This window comes from Onychostoma macrolepis, chromosome 05 (assembly GCF_012432095.1).
Source record: "Onychostoma macrolepis isolate SWU-2019 chromosome 05, ASM1243209v1, whole genome shotgun sequence".
In the NCBI taxonomy this organism is placed as follows: domain Eukaryota; kingdom Metazoa; phylum Chordata; class Actinopteri; order Cypriniformes; family Cyprinidae; genus Onychostoma; species Onychostoma macrolepis.
Genome location: NC_081159.1, coordinates 14,163,993 through 14,180,954, shown reverse-complemented (window position 1 = coordinate 14,180,954; position 16,962 = coordinate 14,163,993). Strand labels below are relative to the sequence as shown.

General features: G+C 35.7%; 1 protein-coding gene across 2 annotated transcripts in view; it reads right to left on the bottom strand.

Annotated features, from left to right (window-relative positions):
• Nucleotides 1-16,962, bottom strand: part of rasgef1ba (RasGEF domain family, member 1Ba) — an 88,477-nt gene that overhangs the window by 51,930 nt on the left and 19,585 nt on the right. The window contains exon 3 of one of the 2 annotated variants that reach the window (XM_058776407.1): nucleotides 8,727-8,777. The exons of the other annotated variant lie outside the window; for it this stretch is intronic. Coding sequence (XP_058632390.1) covers nucleotides 8,727-8,777 — 51 coding nt within the window. The remainder of the gene's footprint in view (nucleotides 1-8,726; nucleotides 8,778-16,962) is intronic. 2 annotated transcript variants of the gene reach the window in all.

Here is a 16,962-nt window from a genome sequence, read left to right as displayed (position 1 = left end):
TTAATGACAAAATTTTCATTTTGGTGTGGAGTATCCCTTTAACTACCCGTCAGCCTGCGCCATCTAGAGTTTCATGGCTGAACTATATATTTTTTCTTTAAAATGCCTTCAGAATCACAGAGCAACTAGATCAAGTTTTGCAATGGATCATGTCAATGGCTTTACATGTACAAAACATTCTTGAACACTTTATTCATCCATTCATTGGTCCACTGACCTTCATACTGTGTTTTCATAACACTTACGCACTTTGAACAAAGATGTAAATTCTTGAAGATGCACTGCGTCAGTGTTCTAGGTCATTAAAAACAAAAGGTTGTTTGTTATTACAGTTCAAACAGGAGAAATTCATCTTAGGAGGAGCCGGGGGCTGTGGTAGCCCATCCATAACACGGGCATAACGCAGCCAGTACAAAAGCGCTGAGTCAGTTAGTCATCAAAGCAGCCTTTCCTTGGAAGACAAACATCCTCAGAGGAAGGTCACTTGGCCCCATGTTTACGAGCAGAACAGCTTGTGTGTAGGCGCTTCCCCCACACACAAAACCAACACTTTGTTTCACAATGTCAAAGCAGTGTGAATTTAAAGCCTTCCTATTTTGTTTTTCTCATTGACACAGGGTTGGTTTCTTTTATGCATCTTTGTGCTGATGCGATCTGGTGCAGAGCGTGTTTGTGCCAACACTGTAACGAATACAAAAGCTTTGGTGTCAGAGACAGACACGTAAATCTTTTTTACAAGAGGATAAGACTTTATTGTATAAAGGCTGTGGTCCTTTAAAGTGAACACTGCATTATGTCTGTAAAAACATTGTTAATGATAAAGGGCACATGTTATCTGCTGATGAATTTAAGAAATATAGGAAAACATAGAAAATGGTACTTTAAGTACAGGCATTGGAACTGAAAAAAAACAAAAAACTAAAAAAAAACTATTAAACAACATATGACACCTCCCTCCAAAAAAAGCCAAACACCTTACAAGCACCAGATGGTACATTTGACATTCAAGTACCTCATTCTGCCAGCATTAAATCTGAAGCAGGCACATACAATTGGGGAGTTTATTCATACGAATATACCCTGAACCATCGCTCTTCAGCTTCCATGAAGCTTACCACAGGAATGTTCACAAGTTTACTTGGAGAACTAACGAATTCTGTCCGAAAGAAGAGATAGGTGCTTTAGATGAGTTTTTCTCAACTGGTTTTGAAGCAACTATTTTTTAACAATATATTTGTCATACAATGCAGTTCAAAAAGTTTGTTGTCAGTAATATTAAATTTTAAAGAAATTAATACTTTTATTCACCAAGGACACATTTCTTCAATCAAAAGTGACAGTACAGAGACTTTTGTTATAAATTCTCTCAAATTTGTTCTTTGATATTATTATCCTGAAAAAAAAATCTGGGTTTCCATAAAAATAATGGTTTTGGTTAAAATATACAGTTTTTTACTTTGATAATCATTAGAAATGTTTATTGAGCACAAAGTCAGCATATTAAAATGGTTTCTGAAGGATCATGTGACTCTGAAGACTGGAGCAATGGCTGCTGAAAATTCAACTTTGTCATCACAAACAAAACATATTAAAAGAGAAAACGGTTATTTTAAATTGTAATAATATTTCACAATTTTACTGTTTCTACTGTATTTTGATCCAACAAGAGACTTAAAATGTACTTATTTATAAATAAGTGACCACACAGAACACACTATCATTTATCATCAAACACATTGGTATGTCATGCAATTTGATATCAAGTGATAATTTTCAACAAAACAACAATAAAAGATATGGGAACAATATTCTCTCAAAGTTATCCTAATTATATATTACAGGCCTGATTTTAGGCCATGATACAGCAGTTGAAAAGCACTGTATAGGCCAAATAAGGAGCTTAATAACAAGTCCTGACTCGTTACATAATGCATCATCGTTAGATTGACCAACCGGCATTGCATCAGTTGGCAGTGCACCAGAGCCTGGCAGACTCCATGATAATCCTGGATTTCTCTGCACAAGCTCTGACATATATGTGCACTTACCACACAAAACAATCCTCTTTGACAGATACGTCATTAAATAAAGTATTCTCAAAACGTTTCATTATATATTTGGTCATTTATGGAATTGCTCATGTTCACTGGAAACGTGATGAAATCTGCCATCAGGATTAAATCCCACGTTTTATACAAATTGCTTTGTTAGTATAGGGAAAATAGGCCTCTGCGTGATGTTGATTGTTTTGAATATGAAATTTGCTTATCCCAGCTGCAAGGTATAGAAGCCCATTTCTACAAAGACAAAAGCATTGCAAATTATGATATCCTAAATCATAGTTCTGAGATACAAGTCAAAATTAAGACCAAAAAAAAGTCATATTTGATCTTTTTTGTCAAAATTCTGAATTTTTAATCTCATATTTATGAATTAGTGTCTATTATGACTTTTTGTCATAATTACAAATTAAGAAGCCTCTTTTTCTTGTAGCAGAAGTGCACTTCATTTTTATGTCTCAAAATAGATGCGGCACATTCACACAAATGTGATTCACAATACTATGAGAAATCCAGAACTGTTCAACAGGAGTAAAACATCACTTAATATACCTAGAAAACACAGAGGTCTTATCAATGATGCAGCCTCGTCTGAAAATGACTTCTCTTTTGAAGACTCACTATTTCAAAGGGCGCATGTGGGCATAAAAGCTTTTGCTGTTGCCATAGCAATGCAGTCAGCTGCATGACATCAAATAAACGCTTTTGACGTTAGCTACTGGTGACCTAGAAAAACCTACTGAATATGAAGACCCACGGGGCATCAAAACCAATAACTCGTGAAAAAAAGAAATCGCACACCCAAGGATTAAAACAAATATGGATATTCTTATAAAAACAAGTGTGCCATCTTGAGATCTGTCAAAGTATAGTAAACAGTAACTTAATAATGTTCGTAATGTGTTTCTTAAAGATGGATCGTATCCTCTTATAATTAAATCAAAAGGAGGTACTTGTAGAGCTTGAAAAGCCCTCTCTAACTTCCCTGTCATACAGTCTGCTGCTGAGTTCGCTCAACTCATTATGTTGGCGGTCACTACTGTATTATTCAGATGGTTCCATGAGCGGATGTGTTCTAAATATAAAGCTTGTCCTTAACTGGTCCAGTGAATCAGACACCTCCCCCTCGAAACTCCCAAACACTGATTAAAATTCCAGAGCTCCAGCCGAGCTGCCCTGCCACTGTCATGGGACGCCAACCTAAATTAACAACCTCGGGCAGCTAGTCAATCATCAGTCAAATGTTCATGATACACTAATGGAAAACAACTTGTCCATCACTTCTGATGCACTTGCTATGACCATTGTGTATGTGATACTCTTGGGAAAAAAAACTAATATACATTTCATAAAAGGAAACTGTTCGCCAACAACAGACATTTGACTTGTCTTTTATGCATTTAGCAACAAAAGAGAAATAATTAACCAATAAAGTGTGCTGTAAATATTGCATTTAAAAAGAGCTCATTTAGACCGTCACTTGTTTTGTTCCTGAATAAATCAGTGTTTTGTAAAAATGTTGTAACTGTTGTAATAGTTGTATTACAACAGTTGTAATCCATGTTGTCTATAATATATCACTGAGCCAAAATTACTGCAGCCACATAAGGTGAATATAAGGTCACCATAAAATACAAGGCCAAAGACAATCATTCTAAAGCCTTTTTTTTTTTTTTTTTTCACAAACCTCCCATGATCTGCCTTCATCCCTTTAGCAAACAGATCATGCGTTACAGCAGAGAAGGTGGATGAGAGATCAGACTAATATAAGTTTGCAGAGAACAAAAGCACTGCAAAAAAAATCAATTTGGCTTTGGCACATTGTAATTGCATTAATCCTTAAAGCTCATCTCATTGGAGTTAAGTCTCTGCACTGATCTCATGTGTCGACTGGCTCTGCTGCACAGTCCCGTGGAGAAAGCCATTGTTTGACACGCATACGTTAGCATAATATTAGGCCTTGATCCTCCTGTGTGTCTGTGGGCAAACTGGATTCTCCCAGGTTTCATTAGGCAGAGAAAGCATGCATGCTGCCCAAAACATTACTGAATACAATATGATCTCCAACTGTTAGTATCCTCAGGACTGAGAGAGTTGCTTTAAAGAGCAACTGTTAGTTTGCTGCATGGCCCTGCACAGCTAAACATAAACCTAAATGAATGTCAGCCACTTGAATATTGAATACTGGTTTGCAGTACTTAATTAATAAATTGAGTTTTTAATAAATTAAAATTAAGTTAATCAAAAATAGATGATACAAAAATGCTGGTAAATTTTGAATAAATTAATCAAATGCAGTTTTAAATACCACACACTAAAGTGGTGCAAATATTCCGCTTTTCATTTGCATCCTGTACTGCTCCTGGCCTTCACTGTTATACACAAATGACAGATCAGTAAAGAACATCACAACCCATCTAGGGATGCAGCGATTTACCGGTTTTACGATTAACCGCGCTTTAAAACGTCACGGTTAATTAATCGTAAAGGCTCCGCTACACCGAGTGTTTCTGTTGTATGGAATGGAACTGTTGAAACATGAGCAAAACGAAAACAAAGTTACACTAGCGGTGCACCAGCTTAAAATGCCGTGCTTATCAGAGACACGGAGGCTACTAGATTAACTATGACAGAGGAACCAAACAGTGATCCTTTATTTCCACCAGAGAAATGACTGAATTCGATAGTGTGGGACCATTTTAAATTTGGGTACATCAATATTGCCGTAAAAATCGCTGTTAAAGAGTGAATACATAAGGGATAATGCACAGCTAGCCAACCTGTTCTCCTGTGCAATAAACGATTTTAATGCACGACGTGAAGGCAAGGACCACCTGACGCAACGTTCGTTAGCTCGAACATTCTGCCGCTTCAGAGATGAAATAGTGCAGTGAGAGAGAGCGCGAGCGCGTGTGTGAAGCGCGAGCAGTCAGCGGAGGCTCGCGAAGCGGAGCCAGGCGCGAGTATAAACGAGGCTTTAGCCTACCTGCATCTGCGTCACTACAAACAATGAAGATTTGAGTTTAGTTATTTAAACAGTCATTTTACCCCCTCTTTGCTGATTAATATAATGTAGCGATCCAGTATCTAAGCGATTTTATTAATGAAAGTCGCTGGGCAGCGTTGACAACACGTTTCTGTCCTCCTAAATGTTTGTGGGCAGCTCGATCTCGATCTCACAAACCAAAATAATAGACATGATTTTCTCAGGCCTTATGTAAAATCAGATGAATAAAGATTATTAAAATGAATAAGTATTGATGACAGTTGATTACAATAATAGTTTAGTTTATTCCCCTCATTAGTAACAGTGTCCTCTGTGGGATAAATAAAGTTAATATTAGTCATATATTAATAATACTTCATTAATATTGTGATTTATCATCCCTGTTATAGTATTATTCATAAGTCAATTTATTTTTCACCATCTTTCCAAGTTCTGTACCTCAGGTCCAAAAGAAATGTAGAAAGAATTAAATGAAAACACCAAATACATTTGTTATTTTCAAAAGGGAAATACTGACAGAGGTCACCTTTTTTAATTCCAATAGGAGAGATGGACTTTTTTTTTCTTTAGTATTATTATTTTGTGCTGTATTATTGGTTACTGTGTTATTTCTGTTTCAAAAGGCAGCAATAAATAACACTTTAATATCTAAAGAGTGTTTATGTGATTTTATGTTGTGAAATGAATAAATGCATAATAATCGTAATAATCGTGAAACCGTGATTATTCCTCAGACTATAATCGTACCAACAATATCTATAATCGTTGCATCCCTAAACCCATCATAGGGCAAGGAAGTGGCAACAGGTAACACTTTACAATAAGGGTACTTGAATAATCATGTACTAATGCCTAAATTAATACTTAATTCATCAAATATTAATGATTATTACATTTGTTAACTACTCATGAATTGATGAAGCGCTGTCCTTAACTACAACTGGAGTCATTAGGATTCACAAATGAATAACGGCAGTCTTAACTACACGTTAGTACATGTTTGATAGTTAATGCATTAATTAACATTTATGGGTGAATTACATCAAACAGCCTCTTTAAGAAATAATAAGAAATACTGTGGCTTTTAAATAAATTAAAATAATTTAATATCATAATTTGAGCTTTTGAAATTTGACATCTTCAGCTTTATGACTGATCTTGTCTGTTTTGTGTTCTCTTTCCCTTGAAACTCACCCTGCTGTGATTTATAAACAGCTAAATAAAAATAAAACCTCAAAATCCACAAAGAACATTTGTAGAACAATCCTGAAGAAATGCCCGGAAACAGTTCACTGTCCATCCAGACGCAGGCCATGATGATAGAGACCTCTGCTCTCAGACTTCTTCAAAATCCACACCACATCTCTTAACCGTGCTGAGTACTCACTGTGTTAGTACATGTGTATTTGATAGTAATATATAAAATAAATCATGAGCTGAGTTTAGTAGGTAGTTAACAGTGAATTAATTATGATTGGGCACCCTAAAGTAAAGTCATGTCAAAATAATGCATTAACAAGCCATAAGTTAATGTTAGTGTATGGGTAGTTAATAATGGGTTGATAAGTAAACTCATGAGACAATGATGCATTACCAAATCATCAAATAAAAACCATTAAACATGCTGTAAGAGTCATCTTTATTCCTTTACACTACCGGTACAACAAACAATGATAAAAGTTATGTATAGTTCTTTTATTATTTATTTACATCATTTAACATATATGGACTCAAAAGAAAGTCCAAACATACCTGTAAAAACACATAAGGCAAAATATAAAGGTAAAATATGGGGTGTTAAAAAGCTAATGCTAATCGAAGCAAAAAATCAAATGACAAAACAGCACTGATAAATACTGTACACAACTTTCAAAAGATTAATTAATTAACTTAATGATAAATTAATTCGGTTTAAAAAAAAAAAAAAAAGCAGCCAACATTTATTAGATCAAAATGGCAACAAACTTTACGCGCCGAGCAGCGCTTAGAGTGCCACACTAATGAGTGTCCCACCAGAAACAAACCCTACATACTGTAGTCCAGTTTATTCGAAAATATTAAATTATTGCTCGTTGAAAGTATTAGTGCCATTAATTAAACATACGTTAGATCAAACGTGAAAACAGACTAATAACTATCACTAATATTTTATATTATTCGTTTATGTTTAGTCATAACATTATTTTGACATGACTTTACTTTAGGGGGCCCAATCATAATTCACTCACTGTTAACTACCTACTAAGCTCAGCTCATGATTCAGGATTGTTCTACAAATGTTCTTTGTGGATTGAGGTTTTATTTTATTTAGCTGTTTATAAATCACAGCAGGGTGAGTTTAAAGGGAAAGAGAACAACACAAAACAAGATCAGTTATTAGTGTATTTAGTATTTTCTACACTTGATGATGAGGATCAACTAATCAGTAATGTTTATGGCAAAGCTGAAGATGTAAAAAGCTCAAAATTGTTTAACAACAGTTAAAACAATTATAGTGTCAAATTGTTTTAATTTATTTCAAAGCCACAGTATTTCTTAGTATTTCTTAAAGAGGATGTTTGATTTAGTTTACCCATAAACGTTAATAAATGCATTAACTATCAAACATGTACTAACGTGTAGTTAAGGTTGCCGTTATTCATGCGTGAGTTCATATGACTCTGGTTGTAGTTAAGGATAGCTCTTCATTAATTCATGATTAGTTAACAACTTTAATAATCATTAGTACTTAATGAATTAAGTATTAATTTAGGCATTAGTACATGATTATTCATGTACCCTTATTGTAAAGAGTGACCGTGGCAACATGACAAACTGTTAAGACAAATTGATTATTTGTGCCACATTAAAGATGTAGCTGTCTGTTTCCTCATGCATTTGGCTCTATGAGTAACTGAATAAGTCATTTGCTACTTGGCACTTCCTGCTGCTGACCAACTTTATGGAGATGCAGATTTCATTTTCCAACAGGACTTGGCACCTGCACACAGTGCCAAAGCAACCAGTATCTGGTTTAAGGACCATGGTATCCCTGTTCTTAATTGGCCAGCAAATTCTATGGGGTATTGTGAAGAGGAAGATGCGATTATGCCAGACCCAACAATGCAGAAGAGCTGAAGGCCACTATCAGAGCAACCTGGGCTCTCATAACACCTGAGCAGTGCCACAGACTGATCGACTCCATGCCACGCCGCATTGCTGCAGTAATTCAGGCAAAAGGAGCCCCAACTAAGTATTGAGTGCTGTACATGCTCATACTTTTCATGTTCATACTTTTCAGTTGGCCAAGATTTCTAAAAATCCTCTCTTTGTATTGGTCTTAAGTAATATTCTAATTTTCTGAGATACTGAATTAAAAGAAATAAACATTTGAAATATATCAGTCTGTGTGTAATGAATGAATATAATATACAAGTTTCACTTTTTGAATGGAATTAGTGAAATAAATCAACTTTTTGATGATATTCTAATTATATGACCAGCACCTGTGTATTGAAACTGAGCAAGTTTTGCTGTTTTGCAATGTCCAGTTGCTTATTGGTGGACTGAAAATATAAGAATCAAACACACAGAGGAATGTGTCAATGTGTCAAAACCACATTTTATCCATTACATCTTTTCTTCAAACATTCAGAATAAAGGGAATATGATTTGCTTACTGCATTGTGATCCCCCAGCGGTTTTTCAATCAGTGTCCCGAATATGGTGGGCTGCAAAAAAACCCAGAAATCAATCAATCAATAGAGGAACACAAAAGTTGACACACAGGTCATGAGGAAAGTGTAACAAGTTTAAGCTTCCTTCTACATTACGAGGATGTATAAACACCACATGATGTTGTCATGATCACAGGCAATTCAGACGACTGACAGATAAACTAGATTAGAGTCATTAGACAAAGTTAGTTACTGCAAACTCAAGTTACATAAGAGCTCAAACTGCACCCAGACTCGTAACATAACATTAGAAAAGCTTTGCAAACGGAACACGACAACCACGCCATTCACATCCTCTTATTTATTGACATTTTTTAGGATAGTAAAGCTTAAAGATTGTTGACAATTACTTCCCTGTTTGCCATTAACAGCTTTGCATAATGATTTGTTAATCATATTTTGCATACCACAAGTATTTTTACTGCACAGCCAATATGCATCCTAACAATATTATGGGCACTGTTCTAGTATCCATATCATTTCCCATGCTTCGTTGAATGTGTCATTATATTCACACATGACATATTGCAAAAGTGACATGGATTCAGTGCTAAAACTGGAAAGAGAGATGCTGACCATTCAATAGGTGATTGCTTTGTTTTATCAGCTTTATTGAACCATTCCATAATTAAGCAATCAATATGCCTAACATCAACCTACAAGAGATTAATAAATAAATCAGACTGATTTATTAGCTTTACTGATCTCAGCAGGTGTCCATGTCAAGATTAATGGAAAATGTGTGACTGTAATATAGACAGAAGAAAGAGGAGCTCGTTTGGCTAATTAAAGTCTAGACCTTCAAATAACAAATGAGACAACACGGCAGAAAGCATCTCGCCCTGCAAGTCCATCGGTCAGTGATCCAAAGCAATTAACAAAACAACATTGCTACATTACAGCACCCGGTGGCTCCGCCAGAGAATGAGAAAATGACAGAATAGGAAGCAAAGCAAGTCATGCATGTAATTAAAACCATTCCACTAATACAACGACTGCAATCGTAATGGGCTACACTAACAATCCTTCTTCCCCAGTAAAACTACTTGAGTTGCAAGTCCCGTCTTGCATTTATTGCGGTTGGCTGTGTCAGAAAGGTAATCCATGTTGACTTAATCAGAAGGATGTTTGGAGTTTGGCACAGCTGGAAAGAATGTGATCATGGATAATCTGAGGGCTGGATCATTCATCGACCTATTAATTATAATCTGTCTACAGTTCCACAGTTTTTAATACCATGTTGTCTAGCTCAGTATGTATGGTAACGCTTTACAACAACGGTAACATTAGTTCATTCAATATTTACTGTAAAATACCAGCAGCTGTGGTTGCCAGAACTTCACTGTAAAAAATATGGTAGCAACATTTTAGGTTTTACAGACTTAACTTAAATTCACAAAAAAAAAAAAAAAAAAAAGTATTTCATTAACTGATGTATTGTTAATATACCAACATATGGAAGTATTAATATCCATTTTGAACCATTGTAATACACTGATAACAAACAAAAACAGGTGGTGATCAGAAAGTCACATAATGAATCGATGCAATAATCATTTCTCTCTCTCTCTCTCTCTATATATATATATATATATAGCTGTGCAATAATAGAGTTTTTTTTTTAAATAGTATTGCATATAGTATTGTGGCCCAAGTAGTATATTAATAATATAGCATTAACCTAGATCAATAAATTCTGTAACAAGAGTGCATTAGTTTATTATTTCACGATGCCTAATGTATTAACTAATGTTAACAAATTGAGTCTTATTGTAAAGTGTTAATGAAAGCATTCAGGGACTTTAATTTCAAGCCTTCATGCCACCATGGTTCTTAACACTTAGAGGACTTGGCTTTAACACATTGTATTTGCTTCAACAACTGTCAAGCATGTCCAGGGCTGTTCCAAGGCAAGATTCAAGTTTTCCGGTAATCTTCAACCATGCAAACAACACGGTCTGAAGGGCAGAACAGGAACCCGCCATCCTCAGGTGCCAGGAACCAGACATTTCACACACAGTTTGCTCACTGGAACATCAGTTCCTGGCACTGAAGGAGCCAAACCGTGTCTACTGAGGTTTCTGCTTTAATGGAAACACTGGGGGAATCCATGCTGCTGCCACAGGTGCACCAGACCCCTCTAATCACACAGATGATTGCCTCTTCTGTCACACTGATGTCTGTGTGAAAAACAGATGCTCACCTACATGTTATCTCAGTAAATTGCATTCCCTATAATTCAAGAATCAACTATTAACTCTGCAAATATAGTGACAAACAAGACAAGCATAATGAAATCATCCTCCTTCCACTGCCATTTAAACTGTCAAAGCATAAATTCAACTCATCAGGTTGATTACGAGCTCCTTCTGTGTGTTTTAAATAAATTGATTGACTGCCATTGTGAGCAAACTTGGTGAGCTCGAGTGAAATTTATACTTCGTGAATGGAACTAACTGTAGGGTAAAGGGTCAAAGAAAGATTTCTCAAATTAATGGATCTCCAGTTGATTTCAGATTTAGACTTAGACAGATAGGTCTGAATCAATCCTGAGCATTGACTTATAAATCTCTGTCTGAGAGCAGACAGTTGAAGGATGTCTGGCAGTTCTGAAAGTTGTCGATTAGTCATCCTGAAGTGTTGTCTCTCTTCTGGGATTCATTCGTCAATGTACAATGCAGTCGTGCTACTCTGACTGAAGATATTTCTGAAACCATGTGAACATAAAATCAAAGAAGCTTAGTGCTAAAGTCTGGAGTTTAATTCTGAATTCTGAATTTTATCCAGCAAGGACGTTAAATTGATCAAAAGAGTCAGTAAAAACATTTGGAATGTTACAAAAGAGTTGTATAAAAGGTAAAATGTTTATTTTATTTTATTTATTAAATTTTTTTTAAAATTAGAATAATGAAATATGTTTGCATATAATCAAATTTTGCTGTAATCTCAGTATTGAGTATGAAACATGATCAGGGGGCATATTACAGAACGATCTTAATTTTAGAATCCTCTCTTATCAATTTCAGTTAGGACTTCATTTAGGACAAAAGCTATTAGAAAACAACATTTCCTAAGTGCATCATATCTCAACTAAAGATAGGAAAAGGGTATTACAAAAGCACCCTAACTCAACAAAATAATGGTCTAAACTTTAGGACAACCCCACTTGAAAACCTTCTTGAAATGAAAATGACAGTGTGGCCTCTTCTAGAGAGCAGTGTTTCTAAAGTAAAAGAAGTAAGCACAGGAGACTCAGCTGCTTACTGTAACTCAGTATGACCCAGTGTGTGATAATGTCAGCCCTGTTTATGTTGGGTCAAAAGTAAGCTTAAACTCACATTTTAGTGGCGAGCAGCTGCTCTTGAAAACACCAAGGGGCGTGTGTGCCTGTGTGTGAGAATGAATGAGTGCTTCAGCATCTTAGATAGTACCCAACATTCTTCTAATGCAAACGTCATCCAAATTTGCAAAGATAAACAAACTAAAAAAAAAAAAAAAATCAGTTCTGGAATCCCTCCTCAGAAGGCATATCTTTTATGAGCATAAAAATCTTCTCAGTTCTGTCTGAGACCCAGAACATAACTTATTAACACATGCATGGTCAACGTCAAAGTCAGCTTTACTGTCATGTTTAACACACTACAGAGGAAAAACAAATGTGGAAATGTGATTCCTTCAGGAAATTGCAGTTTAGACATGACACGAATATTACACAAGTATTACAGTGAACAAACATTAAATACAGACAAGAAGTAACAATGCTAGACAGGAAACATTAGATGAAAGCATAGCTGAATAATGGATATGTATATATTGCATTTTAAAGAAATTCAAACTGAAAAGTTATTTTAAATTGTAATGTACGATTTAAACCAGTACCGAATACAAACCCAAACTTTTCTACAGTTAAAATATAATTATTATAATAATATAATATTATAATATATAAATTATTACTTTTATTAATTATACTTTATTGCCTACTAGTAAAGGCATACATGTCTCAATAGATTACTGTCAATAAAATATAGATTATATATTATAACATATTACGTGGATAAATCAGTTTTTTCTTGCCACTCAATGCACTTGCCTGTGAGTAAAATATTAAGATTACAATTAGTGATTCCAAAGCCAGTCAAACTCATACTGTAGGTGACCCTGGACCACAAAACCAGTCATAAGGGTAAATTTTTTTAAAATTGAGATTTATACATCTATATATAAATAAGCTTTCCATTGATGTATGGTATGTTAGGATAGGACAATATTTGGCCGAGATACAATCATTTGAAAATCTTGAATCTGAGGGTGCAAAAAAAAAAAAAAATCAAAATATTGAGAAAATCATCTTTAAAATCGTTTAAGTTCTTAGCAATGCATATTACTAATCAAAAATTAAGTTTTGATATATTTATGGTAGACAATTTACAAAATATCTTCATGAAACATGATCTTTACTTAATATCCTAATGATTTTTGGTATAAAAGAAAAATCAACAATTTTGACCCATACAATGTATTGTTGCCTATTGCTACAAACCCGTGCTACTTATGACTGGTTTTGTGGTCCAGGGTCACATATAATGTGTATCCACCTTATTTTTCAATGTGGAAGTAAGCTGTTTTCTGTGAATGTGTAAGGCTGCCTGTTCATTAGCTGCTGTAGGGAAATAGCGAGAAGAATAACAAAGTGGAGTAAATGGTAAAACTGTTTACACTACAAACCATTGTGTTCGTAATTAAAACAATACATTAAAATAATATGGTAAGACACCAGTTTGCAATATCAAGCAGCAAAATAAGCTGTTTTGGACAGCTAAAAATAGCTGGAAGCGGATGACACTGGAAGCCTCGCACATAAAATTTACAAATGGCCGTGTCCGCTCTTACAGGAAAAATAAGGTGGATTGGGCAGACAGTTTCATTCTGGCACTGATTCTCAGACAGGTCAGTTTCCACAGGTTGCTGTAGCTAATCTTAGCTATGGCCGCAATAGCAGACAACAAACGGAGGCCAGCAGGAGCTCAGTGCAAGCCTCAATCAAGCCGGCCATCCAATTCTTAATCAACTGGAGTAGAGTCTTGGCAGAGATCTGTGCGTGAAACAACAACTGCATGCAGTGGCATAATGAGGGTCCGTTAAATCCTCCTCACCTCGTGACATGGAGGAAAAAAAAAAAAAAAAATCAATACCTTTCCACTTTTTTAGCATCTCACCGTAGCACATTTGTGCAGAGCACACAAGCCTGATTTATGCGGCATAGCAGACATGCTAATGTTTTTAGTCCAATCAAAGTTCCAATGACAGGTCAGTGCAGTTATTACACATTCAGCAACCTTTGGTAGTGATGTATTGCTTTTGTCCATACTGCCAAAGACGCTACAGCTAGTATACAGCTAGTGCACCACTATAGCTTCCCTCATGTGTCTGCTGACCTCTTTATTAGTTGAGTGTAATGTGTCATCATTTAGATGTGAATGGACCACATCTGTCATGACCTATACATAATCCACTTACACTGTATAATAATATAAAGGAAAGATTTGATCAATCAAATCACAGAGCATTTATTTTATCCCTTCATCCTCTCAGCTGCAAATCCTGAATCTTTTCAAGACTACAGCCAAAACTACAAATGTTTCACTAAGTTGCAACACCAGTATATTAAAGTGCCCCTATTATGGATTTTTGAAAATTACCTTTCATGCAGTGTGTATCTGAATGAAAACATCCTCATCAAGTGAATGAAAACATCCTGCAAAGTTTTACATCTGAAAGTGCACCGTGTCTAAAGTTATTGTCTCTCAAAAGAAAGAGTCGACTCTGAATCATTAAAATGAGTCGTTTTTAAAACAAGTTAGTTAAGTTAAGTTAGTGACGTATTGTCAAGTATGGTGACCCATACTTGAAATCCCAAACATTAGCCATTTCCCTACAGCAGCTAACTTGTTGCGCATGCAGACCTGGGAAAACTTGATTTTCGCGTTGGTCTGAATGAAAATGCAAATTCATTCTTTGCCACTAGATGCCGCTTTTGGAGCAGTACAAATAGCTGTTGAAAATGAAACCGACCAATCATCGCAGATTAGCGTCACGCAAAGGAGGAGTTTGGAAAAATTTTTCGTTGAGTGAATCTTTTGGGAGTCGTTGAGCAAATAAGGTAAAAATAAATGCATATTATAAGACAATGAAAGTGTTTTTTGACCTTGCATGCATGTCAACCTGTTGTTGGGGACTCCCAAAACCAAAATATGAACCTTTCATAACTCATAATAGGGGCACTTTAATAAATAAAAGCAGAGTAGGGCCTACTTTTTTACAAAATAAAAGTAACAAACTAAACAATTGTTTTTTTTTTTTTAATTCATGCATAACTTTTTGACATTCCTTAAAAATGCAGTTTTACTCTGCATTATGTACACGGTAATAAAAATGTAGTGCCATTTATGAAGCATTTTATGAATCTCACTGAATTAAGCACTCACACCAAGCAGCCATTTAACTGATATGAAGAAAGTCCAAAAAAAAAAAAAAAAAAAAAGAACAGCTTCGTGCTAAATGTTTTTGCTGTCTTTTACAGCAGATATGGATAAACAAAGGAAAGGAATTTACATAGAATCAGCATCTTTGGCCCACTAAAAGATTTGCTTGCATAAACGTACTTCCAAATTATGTTATTGTGTTAGTGGTTTGAATATTATGTTACAGAAGGTGTTATTAGCATTTACCAATGAAATGTATTGCGATCATGTGTTAGTTATAATGGAAACATTTTGGTATTTGATTACTCCAGGCCACTGTAGCCCTCCAGAAGTTTGGACATTCTAGACAAAGTGAGGTTTTGGACAATATCAGTAGAATGCTGTTTGCAATTGCAATTTATCAAATAATAATACTAAAGACTAGTAATAATGATTTCATGTTTGATTACATAAAAACGGCAATAAATACAGTACCATTCAAAAGCTGGGTGTCAGTAAGATTTTAAAAAAAGAAATGACCACTTTTATTCAACAAGGATGCTTTAAATTGATCAAAAGTAACAGCACAGAAATGTATTGTTACTATTTCTTTCTATTTCAAATAAATGCTGTCTGCAATGTTTTCATCAAAATTGTTTGTGCTAATCAATGTAAAGTCATCACAAAGCAAGGATTTATGCTAATATTGTCCAAAACCCACTTTGCCTAGGGAGTTTCCAAACTTTTGGGGTGTTTTTTTTTTTCATGGTCCTGTGAAAGTATAAAATATACAGGTGTTTAAATAAAAGCTCCTTTTTGCCTTGATTAGTGAGGAATATGTTTTGATCAAACAGGCATAAAGCATTCACGCTAATCCTCCACTGGCATAAAAGGTTGAGCTCATAAAGGAGAGGGTGCAACGAAAAACAAGCCCAGTCCAAGGAGCCTTTTGATGTCAAAGAGACCACAAAGTGAAACACGAGACCCCCTTAATGCTAGTCTCACACACCACAATAGTTTTTTTTCTTAAGTAATTTAAGTTTGAAGGCAGATTTCACAGGTCTAATTGTTGTTATCATTGCATAATGCCCCTTTATGTCACTTTTTAATGAAGTGCTTTTATTACAATTTGGCCCTGTGAGCCAAGTGTAAAAGTCAGGTGAGCCTCATCAAAAACTTTTGCAACACAATCCATCCGCCACATTCCCATCAACTCTTTCTTTCTGAACTCAGCTGCTCACCTCAAAAAAAAAAAACACTGGCATCAAATGCATAGTATCAAAGAGTCAGATAAACCCAGTCGACCCCGGCTGCGGTTGAGCCTGAGCACGGCTGCCTTGAGAACAAGTGGAGCACATGCTGACAGAAAGAGAATCTGAATTTGGGAAGATGAAAGTCATGTTTAAGCATTCCTAGACGCTCTCTTCAGAAGGACCGTGACTGTGTATGTGCGCGAGGATCAAAGCTTCGCCTCCAGTGCCGGGCTGATGGTGGAGTGTGTGGGGGCTACCGAGGTCCCTGTGTGAATGGGGACAGGGAAGAGCTCTGGGCTTTGATGGAGAGCTTGTGCCTGATCCCCCGTCACTGCTGCATTGTCTGAAGGGCAGGGACAGTGGATCAGGCTACAAGCTCGCTATATGAAGTGCATTGGTGTTCATGCTGTTCACAGGTGTAAAAAAAAAAAAAAAAAGACCTTCTTCAGTGATGTCATCAGA